Source organism: Vicugna pacos, chromosome 10, assembly GCF_048564905.1.
Source record: "Vicugna pacos chromosome 10, VicPac4, whole genome shotgun sequence".
NCBI lineage: Eukaryota > Metazoa > Chordata > Mammalia > Artiodactyla > Camelidae > Vicugna > Vicugna pacos.
Genome location: NC_132996.1, coordinates 67,328,646 through 67,341,036, shown reverse-complemented (window position 1 = coordinate 67,341,036; position 12,391 = coordinate 67,328,646). Strand labels below are relative to the sequence as shown.

General features: G+C 43.1%; 1 protein-coding gene and 1 pseudogene across 2 annotated transcripts in view; one reads left to right on the top strand and one right to left on the bottom strand.

The window, feature by feature from the left end:
• Positions 1-7,359, top strand: part of LOC102533469 (phospholipase A and acyltransferase 3) — a 37,667-nt gene extending 30,308 nt beyond the window's left edge. For both annotated transcript variants that reach the window (XM_072970167.1, XM_072970168.1), the window contains exon 5: positions 7,085-7,359. In XM_072970167.1, coding sequence (XP_072826268.1) covers positions 7,085-7,186 — 102 coding nt within the window. In that variant the 3' untranslated portion in view covers positions 7,187-7,359. The remainder of the gene's footprint in view (positions 1-7,084) is intronic.
• On the bottom strand, positions 5,550-5,659 carry LOC116285539 (small nucleolar RNA SNORA11; annotated as a pseudogene).
• Positions 7,360-12,391: the final 5,032 nt, after the last annotated feature.

Sequence of the window (12,391 nt, the reverse complement as noted above, 5' to 3'; positions counted from 1 at the left end):
ATGCTTTTGCAACCCTACATGTACATGGAGCCATCTATAAGGAGAGAAGACTTTTGACTGCTGGGGGAAAGGAAATCAAGAACAAAGAAGAAAATTCTACAGTTACTGGAGACAGTATGGGATCTGAAGGAAGTGGCTGTTATCCATTGTAAGGGACACCATAAAGGAAATGACCCTGTGAGCCAAGCTGTTAAAGTTGCAGGAATCATCCCATGCATTCATCACTCCAGGATTAAGACGGTGACCCCACCCTAGGCATAAGGTCCCTGGAGAGCTGAGAGCATCCCAGGAGATCCACTCAAGCTCAAGGTCTGGAGAACCCAGGAGAAAGACTACAAGCCCTGCTCTAGCCACTCCAGGAGGCTGGCTAGTCAACGCAAGGCCGATGCTTGAGGAAAAACTACTGAATGTATTCCTCTTGTGCTCCCTTGCCTCTTTCCTTGTCTGCTGTGCTAGCCTGCTTATTGGCAGTGGGGCTGGCCAGCACTGCCCACCTGACTGGAGCATAGGCCAAAAGATCTTCATAGCCCTTTTATACCTTGTCATAACTAGCTCTCTCACTACGACAATATGTCTAAGATAATCATAAGGCTGATGTTATTGGCGCTTAATGCCTTCACTTCCCTGGGCTTCACAATGCACTTGCGTTGAACTGGTGACAGGTGGACCAAGTACCAACCTGGATTCACAGCTTATACCTATCAGCTGAGTCAATGCCATGACTCAGCTTCAGAGTGCATATATCAGGGCAGGCCCTACTGGTTTGGTATGATTAAGGCTTCCTCTGTATCTGGCATCAAGTGCTATGGCACACCAGGCAAGCTGGTGTGCTGGACCAAGCAAACACATTATGGGATGGATGATGGAGGAGGAGAACCAGACCAGGCATGCCAGCAAGCAGTCCGACAAGCAGTCCAGAGGCTATTGCCTTCCCGGGAGCCCATAAGACTCCCGCCTTTAGCCAAGCTTTGGAATCTAGCTCCACAAATAGATGGGCTGTTGGCCGCGGTCTATGGAATTCTTAATCATTCCAGTCCAAACCTAGCAAAGGATTGCTGGCTGTGCTTGCATCCCAGTCCCATCCAGCACCTAGCTCTGCATTTGGCAAACCTCACTAAGGTTTTCACCACGATTAACGGCGACGCTGCCTCCACCGCTAGGAGTCCTAGGCTGAACTGGGTACAGCTCGCCTACAAGGCACGAGAATATTATTTCAACAATGGAACCAATCCATTAGGGAGCAATCTGACCTTAAAGCAATGTCATAAAACCTCATACTGTATGGATCAGGGCTGCCAACCCACACAGGGATGGTGTTCTAATAATGGGACTTATTTTGTGTGTGGCGAGTTTGCCTACCGATGCCTCCCCGCAAATTGGACAGGGCTGTGTGCTTTAGCCCACCTCACCTCCCGGGTGGATATTTTGCTCAACAACCAGAGTCTCCCTATTCCAGTTGTAGCTCACCAGCACCCACAGAGAGTGAAGCGGGCAATCCCTTTGCTCATGGGGCTGGGAGTGGTGATGGGGGTAGGCACGGGAATGGTGGCATAACCTCATCCTCTTATTACTATTATCAGCTCTCAAGGGAGTTCAGGCAGGACTTCCAACGAGTTGCAGAAACTCTGGGAGCTCTGCAAAGTCAGATTGACTCCCTGGCTGAGGTGGTCTTACAGAACAGGAGGGGCCTGGACCTGCTCATGGCCAGAGAGGGGGGACTGTGCCTCTTCCTAAAGAAAGAGTGCTGTTTCTATGCCAATCAGTCAGGAATTGTCAGAGGGATGGTCCAAGAGTTACTGGACTGGGTGGAACAGAGAAAATATATTTCGGACAAGGGCCCATGGACAGGCGCCTGGGGCTGGACCTCCTGGCTGGCACCATTCATAAATAAGTCCCTTGCTCCTAATTTGTGCAGCTCTGTTTGGGCCCTGCATCTTAAACGTCCTGACCCATTTTGTCAGCGAATGGATAGAGGCTATAAAGCTCCAGATGTTAGCCTCCAATTATGAGCCTCTACAACAGATGGAGGATGATGCTTACTCAAACCTGGGTTGTGAAAGCATCAAGAGGGCGGAATGAGAAGGAAAAGGTTGGGCTGGGCCAAGACTGGGCCAGGCTAACTCATGGATTTTAAGTTTCACTCTTGCCAGACCAGTTTCGGGTTACTGGAAAAGACTTTGCTTCCGCTTTTCTGACACTGCCTAGCTGTACCCACCCTATTGGTTGATGGACCCTCAAGCTTGTAAGCAGCCCTATAAACCCTCACTCACACTTCCTGGCAGTGCTCAGAGCTTTGGAGTGTAAGCCTGTCTGAGCCCGCCGGCGTAATAAACCTGAGTGCTCCAACCCTCCAAGTGGTGCTTGTTTCTTGGCTGGCCTGTCATTTCCGTAACATGTGTGTGTTTGGGGATATTTAATATTTGCCAAATATACAGCCATAAAGAAATATAAAATAAAACATGTTCAGAAAGTGCATGCAAAGAAGAGGATCATTATAAACGAGCCTACTAATTACCCTTCTCATTTTGTTGCTGAAAGATCGGCCCCTGTCCCTGATGAGTCAAACTGAAACTCAAAGACAGTGTCTTAAGAGTGTGAAGGAAAAACAGGGCTGGTCTCACAAGATAACTCACAAGTCTAGGAATGCGAAGGAGAGGCTGGGCTGGTCTAACAAGATAACTCACAAATCTAAGTATTGGAATACTGATCTGAGTTCTGCTAGACTAACTTGTAAATCTAGGTTAATTAGTGTTGGTTTGCTGTTCATGTTTTCTGCTAGCCTGCTGGGTTTTCAAAGATACATATCTGGCTTTGGAATGTTGGTTTGCTGCCTCCCCGCCTCCACTTTTGTGATGATAATGCTGCTAAAGCTGTTCCATGCCTATTGGCCGAATACCCCAAGCTTGTACTTTACCCTATAAAACCTCACGTGCACATCTTGAAGGTGCTCAGAGCTTCGGAGCAGAAGTCCCTCTGAGCCCACCGGCGTAATACATCTGAGTACTCCAACCCTCCGAGTGGTGCTTGTTTCTTGACTGGCCTGTCATTTCCGTAACAAGAGCATAGAAGAAAATAGACAGCTTTATTGCTTTGCAGGGCAAAGGGGACTCACAACAGGCTAGTGCCTTCAAAACTGTGAACCCACCTTGGGGATGGGGCAGGGTGATTATGTAGCCATAGATGAAACAATAAAGCACCGATAACAATCAACAGAATTATTTTCTTGTCATAAGACTGAGAGTGGTGTCATGATGTCTCCAGGAGACCAATTCTGTAGAGGCCAGCAGTTGTCACTTTTTCAATCTCTTTATCTCCTAAGTACGCAAGGCGTGGTCTTCTTGGTAATTCAGGCTACTTTGTAAAGTTCCATGACCTTCTCCCTGGATAATAACCCAGGAGCCAAGTATGACTATTACTTTCAATTTACTGGAATAAAGCAGAAACAGTAATAGTAATAACTTTATTTTTACAACAGGCCTGGAGCTGTGAGTAGCAACCGGTCAGTCGGGTCAGGTGACCGTTTCAAGGGCAAGCATAAGAATGCACAATCAGTTAGCCTAAAGGCGGCCATTTTATTAATCCTCCTTCAGTTTGACCAGTGGTTCACATACATTTTTCACTTTGAATAACATACATCCATGCCTTACCTTCACCAATACCGAAGCAGCAATAATCAACATTATTTTAGCTCTAAGGTGCATCATCTCATTTCGACCTTATAGAAGCCCTTTTTTACAGATGAGTCAACTGAACCTCAAAAAGGAACCAACCTATCCAAGGTCACACAGCAAAGAGAGCCTGGAAGCCTGCTTTTTAATCCCCTTGTGCCCGGTAGTCTCCTGCCCACAGGCAGAAAAGATCTTGGCATTCTTCTGTTGAGTTCTACCTGCCTTATCTGCTTTTTCAGGCAAGCTTTCCTCAGGCTAAATCTAGCTCCTCCCAAGGCAAGATGAAGTATCTGATGCAGAGGACACAACAGGTCCAAACCAGTCAGCTCGGTGGTCACTCTGACCTTTTCTTTGCAAGAGGACTACCCGCTCCCCCTGGTTAAACAGAAACTTCCAGAGCGCCCTCCTACAGCGAAGGCCCAGAAGGTCAGCAGCTCTCCCTTTCCTCAGCCCTCCTCCCTCAGATGGCCGACCTTCTCGCTGGTACTACTTCTTTATAATATTGCAATATAAAAACAAAACCAAACATGAACCTTGGGTATGTCTCATCACCATGGAAACGACTGCAAGCCTGAGTGCCTCCAGGAGATGTGGGTGCTGCTCTTCCAGTGTCCATGGAAATAAGGGTCTGGGAACTGAACAGAGCTAAAACAAGCTCCTGTGGGATTAGTGGCAGTTTTGATAATAAACACCATGTTCAGCGTCAGATTATGTCATCAACAGCAGCAGCATCAACTTACATTTTCAACTTCCAACACCTTGCTGGCTCGGTATGGAGCATACCAGCCAAATGAACGCCAGCTCATACTATCCTACATTTGTGAAGGGATGTTTTAAACTCTATTAAGGTGGCTCAAAGAATGTGGTAGGGAAAAAAAAAACATAAACAGTAGTAAATTTCGAGACATTCTGTAGATGCATTTTTGTTTCTGGGAATGGGAAACCAAAATTTTCCTGAGACTCCATTATTAAAGCCATAAATAAAACACCCCTGATTCAACTGCTTGGTTGCTGTGCTTGCATGGCTGAAGATCATATTTTATGATTACTTATGACTACAAATATGTTTTCTACTGTTGAGAATTTTTTGGTTCAAATCATTTGTTAGAAAACCATCGCCTTATATCATACTGTTTGAGAGGATGTCCATTTTATAGAGCAGGGATCCTACAGTCAAATCCATTGGGGTCCTTTGAGAACCTTTTATCTTTTTAGGGTAATTTTTGCTTTTATTTGCCAGTGTAACTTAACTATAGTGGCTTGCAAATTTTTTGACCTAAAAAATACATTTTATATCATAATCCAACAAACACACACACATATATATATATGTATATTAACTGAAACCAAAGTTTTGCCAAAAATGTCTACCCTAACCCTGAGTTTTCTTGTTTTTAAGACTTCTTCTAGGTTTAGAACAAAACTGACAGGAAGGTACAGAAATGTCCCGTATACCCTCTCTCCACACACATGCATAGTCATTATTTTTATTTACCAGATTTGTACTTTTTTTTTTTAACTAAGGATGAAGGTACATTGACACGTCATAATCACTGAAGTCCACAGTCCACCTTAGTTTGGACTAAAGTATAATGACATAAGTCTTCATAGTTATAATGTTATACAAGGAATTTTCACTGCTCTGAAAAACGTCTCTATTCCACAATGGCATATGGAATCTCTTCGTTCCCTTGAAAAGAGGTTCAAAGCCTTCATGTCTATAAGACCACCCATGGCCTGCCCACCCATGCATGGACCAGACAGGCTCTAGGCAGCAAATCCCCCCACTAAATACTGTGGGTTTTCTTCCAATATTGAGCCTTGTGTCTCTGGTCCTGTCCAGCAGCCATGTGGAGGACACACATACACACACAGGTGGACACATGTAAGGTATCTGTTCATAGGATGGCCCCAAGTTTTTTGCCCTTTGTCACAATGAACCCAGATTCCTGTTGGGTGTGTTGTAAACAGGAAACTTTTAATCAAATCCCTTTACTGCAGATGAGTTTATGTGATTTACCTGAAATTGAACAGGTAATTAGTCAAGGTGTAGCTCCATGTTCTCATTTATTGGATGCAATATGTTCTTTTATTCTCTAATGATAATTTTTTCAAAGACGTTTTCTTTTCTTGATCTGGTTTCTGTATCTCCAGATTGCTTTTTCTGGTCTGTTTTGCTGTCTTCTATTTTAGAGGTCTTTCTCAGACATCTGGTACCTTGGTTGTGTGCTCATGATTAAGGGTGGGGGGCTCGCTGAGTGAGCTGGGAGGGGGCAGTGGCTCGTTGACTTTAAGATTCACTTTTGGGTGATCTGGGTAGACTGGGAATCCTCAGTATTGGTATCTTTTGTTATTTCCACTTGGGCCAGTCAAATTCCCCAGAAAAGTCTTCCTGACTCTAGCGTGGAGGAGAAAGTTCAGGGAGCAGACAGCAATACGACGGCCAAGAGTCTCCAGTTAGCATTGGTATGGCCTCTCAATCCCTTGGTGGTGGCGTGACACTCACACCTGCACATGTGCTTCTAGGTTTCCAGACCCCCAAATCTTCTGACTTTGTTGTGTGTGAGGGAGGAGTCTGGGGACCCAGCTAAAGCCTCTCTCTCTTTCGCCCACTCCCAGAGGTACCCGATGATGCCAATATGTGATCTTTTTCAAAGATCCTGTTGGAGAATTAGGATTGATCCTCAGATTCTCCCATGGCTGCTTAGCACTGAGTGTTCTCCGGGTCCTAGTGGAATTATGCCAAAAACGAATGCCCTACTTTACTTGCAGTTGAATTTCAGGAAGGCGTGGACTTTGACACATGTTCAGTTGTGACCCTGAAACTTACTCTTATTTTTGCCACTGTATTCTTTTCCAGTACAAGCCATACAAGTCAGATATCCTAATAATTCAAAGTATAACATCACTACTATTCACAGTTGAGTCCTTTATTTAAGAACATGTAAAGAGCGCCTCTCTGCCCGGCAGGACTGGGCCCTGGGGAGACAGCGAAGATTAAGACAAGTGAGGTCTTTGCTCCCACAGAGGTCATGGTTTACTGCGTATTCAATAGCAATTTCTCTTCAGCTTTACACTTGGCTTCAAGAGCTCCCTGTTGGCCAGCCAGGATTTCAACCCTCTGGCTTCATCTCCCTGTCCTTTCTACCCCCACTCTCTGGGGATCTGTGTGCTTTAAATACTCACAGGGTGAAGTGAGTTTCCCTCTTTAGGCCTGTGTCTGTTGCTGGCCAGCTGGCCCCATCCACCTATTCTTCCCCATCCAACCCTCTTCTCTCCATTTCTCTGTTGGCTCCTGAGTTTGTCAAAGAGGCTAAGGTGCATGTGAGGCTCCCTGAGCTGAATGTTCCTATTGAATGTACAGCCTGTACTCAGACTCTGACATGGAGTCTGACCCAGCCTCCTCTCTCTTGCAGGTCAGAGATGCTGTCATGATGGCTGGCGTCGCAGGCGTGGGCCTGGCAGCCTTGGGCTTCATTGGAGTCATGCTCTCAAGAAACAAGCGACAAAAGCAATGAGTTGAAGCGACTGTCTTGTCAGCAGTGATTTTATACATTAAGAGGGTGTCTGGTTCTGCTGGAGGGTGTGAAGTTTGGTTTGTAGGTTTCATTATTTTGTAACAAGTCTTATTTTCGTAGAATAAAATAAAGCCCAATAAGGGAGGATTTTATTGGGGGAAATGCAGCAAGAACTGCCTGGTGTGAAGTCTGTTGAGGGGCCAGCTAGGCTCTGTTCATGGTGATGCTAGGTTCTGCTCTGGAGCTTTGGTGGTTTTCTCGCACTTTCTCTTGGTGGGCTGTGTTCTTTTCATGCAGGAAACAGAGTCCAACTCCAGTTATAATAAGTGATGGGCATTTCTGGTTGTGAGGATACAGGAGGGCAGTAAGGGAGACAGACAAACCTGACTGATGCACAAGACCAGGAACCATCGGACACCTGGGACCCTTAGCCTGGAACTAGACCCAGGATGGCTTCTAGGACTCAGCAGCTGGAGTCAGGCGATGTTCAACAGAGTTCAAACCAAACCAAACCAAACCAAACCAAACTTCAGCGGTAAGGGAACAGTATATGCTCTTACCAATCTTGTTAAAACCTCCGTATCTCCCCCTGCTCTCCGCAGCTTTCCTCTGCCTTATGGCTTCCACCCCGCTGCGGCGTTCCTGCGGCCTCTCCACTCAGGCTTGTCATGACCCTCACTGGTCACTGACCCCACCCCTGCGCCCACGGCTTCCCTTCCCACATCCGCTCAGCTTCCTCCCTCCAGTGCAAGTTCCCAAGAGAGAATCTGATTGGCTCAGCTCACCACACATAGCTCAGGCTTCCGATTGATTGGCTGCCTTAGGGTCAGGTGGCACCACTAGGCCAATCAGCTCTGACCATTGGGACCAGGTCACATGGTAGGAGGTTGCCTCAGACCCTGAGGGATGATGATGTGGCTGTTCCCATGACCCACATCCCTGCTGCTTGAGCCCTCGAGGGAGGAGCTGAGGGGGAAGGCACGACCTTTTTGTGGTTGGTCCTTTGAGGTCTGCTGTTTCTGCTTGCTAGGCTTGGCAGCATTTCTCTGAAAGGCTTTCATGGATTTCTCAGAAATGTACTGCTGGGGCCAGTTGTCTCTGTTCAGGGCAAAGCTTCTCCATCTGCTTGCAAATGTTTCCTTTCTCAGTCCTGATGTCTGGGGACCACCGGTCTGTTGGAATCGTGGACAACTTAACAAATGGCTACCAGCTCCCTCCTGCCTGACTCACATCTGGTCCAAGATAAGCATATGTCCATCCATGCCTCAGGATTGATACAAGAAAAGCTTTCTCCTGGTGTAGTTTCCTTTCTTTTTGTCTCAGCTCTATTGATGTAGCATCTCATGCCAGTTCTCAAGCTCCCCAAACCCAAGAGATCCAGGTGAAACTTAAAGGGTGGGTTTCTTGAAGCCCGTCTCTCTCATGTGGCATAAGGCGACGGGGACACACAGAGTATTAACTTCCAAACTAATTACAGAGAAAAAAGGAATGAGGAAAAATAAACACAAGAAAGCAAAACAGAAACACCCATTTTAATTAAAAAATAAAGAAACATTACATACAAAAAGTGGGATGGATAGAAATAACCTAAGAAAATGGAAGAACTAATTCCAAACATGTAGGTAATGACTGTAAATATGTACAGACTCAGCTTGCTGAGTAAAAGACAAACATCACACTGGATTAGAAAACTAGTCCGGGGAATACTGTTTACAGCAGATACACTTGAAATACAAGGACACAAAGACCAAAGTTAGAAAGTTGGACATTTTACACAATGACATGTCTGATGTCTTAAAAAGTTATTGTTATTAAGGAGAAGAATTGAAGGTGTGTATAAACTGTGTTGAAAGACATGTTGGAGACAAACTCCACTAAATGTGAGGAACAACTATACAAACAATTTGGATGATTGGGGAAATTTGAATATGGACTGGGTATTAAAGAATATTAAGGCATTACTAATTTTATTAAGGGTGATAATCGTATTGGGTTTATATAAAGCCACATGACCTAATTAAAAGAAAGATGCAGATAAGGCAAATATGACAAAACAGTAAGTTGTTACTAGATTAACAAATCTAGGCAGTGGGCATATGGGTGGCCATTGTACTAGTTTTTCTAGTACTTTCCATACCTTAAAAAATTTACATAGTAAACATCTTAAAAATAGCTGAAATTTGAACTTGAAAATTTAAATAAAATAAAACTTTTGAAACTACTTCAATAGATTATAGAATAATTTTTTAACTTAAAAGAAAAAGATACACTAGGCAAATATTAACTAAAAACTTACAGTATACTTGTTAACTAAAAACGCATGTAACTATATATATATTTTTTAAACTTTTTTTTTTTAAATATAGCCAGTTGCGATGTGTCAGTCTCTGGTGTACAGCATAACGTCCCAGTCATTGTATAACTATATTGATATCAGAACATATAGGCTTCAAGCCAGAAATTATTACTAGATAGAAAGAGGATTAATAATGTGGCATAATATGAAATACATGTGGTCTTTGTCCTTGGTTCTTGGTCAGAGCTCCTAAAATCCTTGGAATTTCCTGAGTGACAGGAGTGTTTTTTGCTGTCCCTAACTGAGCCCCTTTGGATCAACCTGAGTCTGTGCTAAGGAGGTGACTGGGGGACCTTAAGATAGCCTTAGGGTGGGGCTGGTTATCAGAAAGATCAAGTGATTAGAGGGTTCACGTTCAGCCTACTGATCTCTAAGAAGGGGAGGTGGGGGTGGGGCAGGCAGCTGAAGCTTAATCTCCATAAAAACTCTTGAGCAAGAAGACTTGCCGAGCTTCCTGGGAGGTGAACCTATGGCGGTGCTGGGGGAGTGGCTGCCAGAAGAGGGCATGGAAGCTCTTGCATCCCTCTCCCCCGACACCTTGCCCTGTGCATCTCTTCTCTTTGTTCCTGAGCTGTATCCATTATAATAAACCGATAGACATAATTGAAGTGCTTCCCCAAGTTCTGTGAGCTGTTCTAGTGAATTATTGAATCTTAGGAGGGGTTGTGGGAACCCCTGATTTTTTAGCCTGTCAACAGAAGTACAGGCGGCCTGGGACTTGCAAATGGTGAAAGATGTCTAAAGGTGGGGGGAGGGCAGTCTTGGGGGGCTGAGCACTTCAGCTGTGAGACCTGGCCCAACTCCTGGTAGTTAATATCAAAACTGAATTGAATTGTTGAACATCCAGTTAGTGTCTGGAAAATCAGATAATTGGTTGCTTGGTGTTGGAAAACGCTCCAAGAAGGTTCTGATAAAAGTTTCATCTCACTAGGAAGATATAAAAATTCTAAAACTGTTTGCATCTAATAAGAGTCTTAAAAGAGATACTGAAAATTTGGCCAATTGCAAGGAGAAAATGACAAATTCACCATCATAGTGGGAGAGCTAGATATGCCTCTCTCAGGAACTAATAAATCGAGGAGACACAAAAGTCAGTGAAGATACAGAAAATTTGAAAAACTTACCGACAAGCTGCTTTAATGGACATGTATAGTAAAATTGTGAAATACAGATTCTTTCTGACCACGCACAAAGGAATGCTCTTAAAAACTGAACATATCCTGGGCCTTGAAGCAAGTCTCAACAAACTTCAAGGGACTGGTAACACAGAGATCATCTTTTCTGACCATAAATGCAATTAAGTTAGAAGTCAATAACAAAGAGATAGCTAGAAAAACCCTACGCTTTTAGACATTTTAGAACACACACTGTTAAATAAATTATGAGTCAAAGATGCAAATATAATGGAAACTAGAAAATATTTAGAACTGGATGATAATAAGAATACTAGATGCTGTATTTGGGTCATGAAGATAAAGGGATGCCTAGAAAGAAATTTGTAGCATGAATTCTTACATTAAGAAAGAAAAAGGTACAGACTAATGAGTTAATCATCCAATTTAAGAAGATAGAAAGAAAACATACAGATGGCCAACAGTTACATGAAAAGATGCTCAACGTGAATAATCTTCAGGAAAATGCAAATCAAACTACAGTGAGATATCACCTCACCACTATTATCAAAAAGACAAGAAATAACAACTGTTGGTGAGGATGCAGAGAAAAGAGAACCCCTGTCCACTGTCGATGGGAATGTAAATTGGTGCAGCCACTGTGGAAAGCAGCATGAAGTTTCCTCAAAATATTAAAAATAGAACTACCATACGATCCAGCAATTCCCATTCTGGGTATTTATCCAAAGAAAATGAAAAGATAAACTGAAAAGATACATGCACCCGCCATGTTCATCACAGCATTATTCACAATAGCCAAGATATGGAAACAACCTAAGTGTCCACCAGTGGAGAAATGGATAAAGAAATTGTGGTACATATATATAATGGAATATTACTTAGCCACAAAAAGAAATGAAATCTTGCCATTTGCAGCAGCATGAGTGGACCTTGAGGGCAATATGCTAAGTGAAATAAGTCAGACAGAGAAATAACAAATACTGTATAAGCTTACTTAGATGTAGACTCTTTAAAAAAATCATGCTCATAGATATAGAAAACATATTGGTGGTTGCTGGAGGTAGGGGTTGGGGGCAGATAAAGAGAGTCAAAAGATACAAACTTCCAGTTATAAAATAAATAAATTGTGGGGATGTAATGCACAACATGACTATAGTTAATAATAACTGTATTGCATATTTAAAAGTTGCTAGGAGAATAGATCTTAAAAGTTCTCAAGGAAAAAAGTTTTGTAATTATGTATGATGACAGATGTTAATTAGACTTACTGTGGTGATCATTTTGCAGTATAAGCAAATATCAAATCACTACATTGTACATGAAACTAATGTAATGTTATATATTAATTATACCTAAAAAAAAGACTGTAAAAAAAAGAAAGAGATAAAAGAAAAGAAAGTAAAAAGATATGAACAAGAAGTGGGGAGGGTATAGCTCAGTGGTAGAGTGCATGCTTAGCATGCATGAGCTCCTGGGTTCAAGCCCCAGTACCTCCATTAAAAAATAGATAAATAAACAAATAAACCTAACCACCCCTCCAAAAAAAGATACGAACAAAAACAAATGAAGCAAAATAAGCATATAAGAGAAAATGCACAAATCAATGTTTTTAGAAATAAAAAAGGCAATATGACTGCAGATGCTAAGGAGATCAAACAATAAGAAATATCAATAAATAACTTTATGACAATACACTAGAAGATTTGGATGGAATTG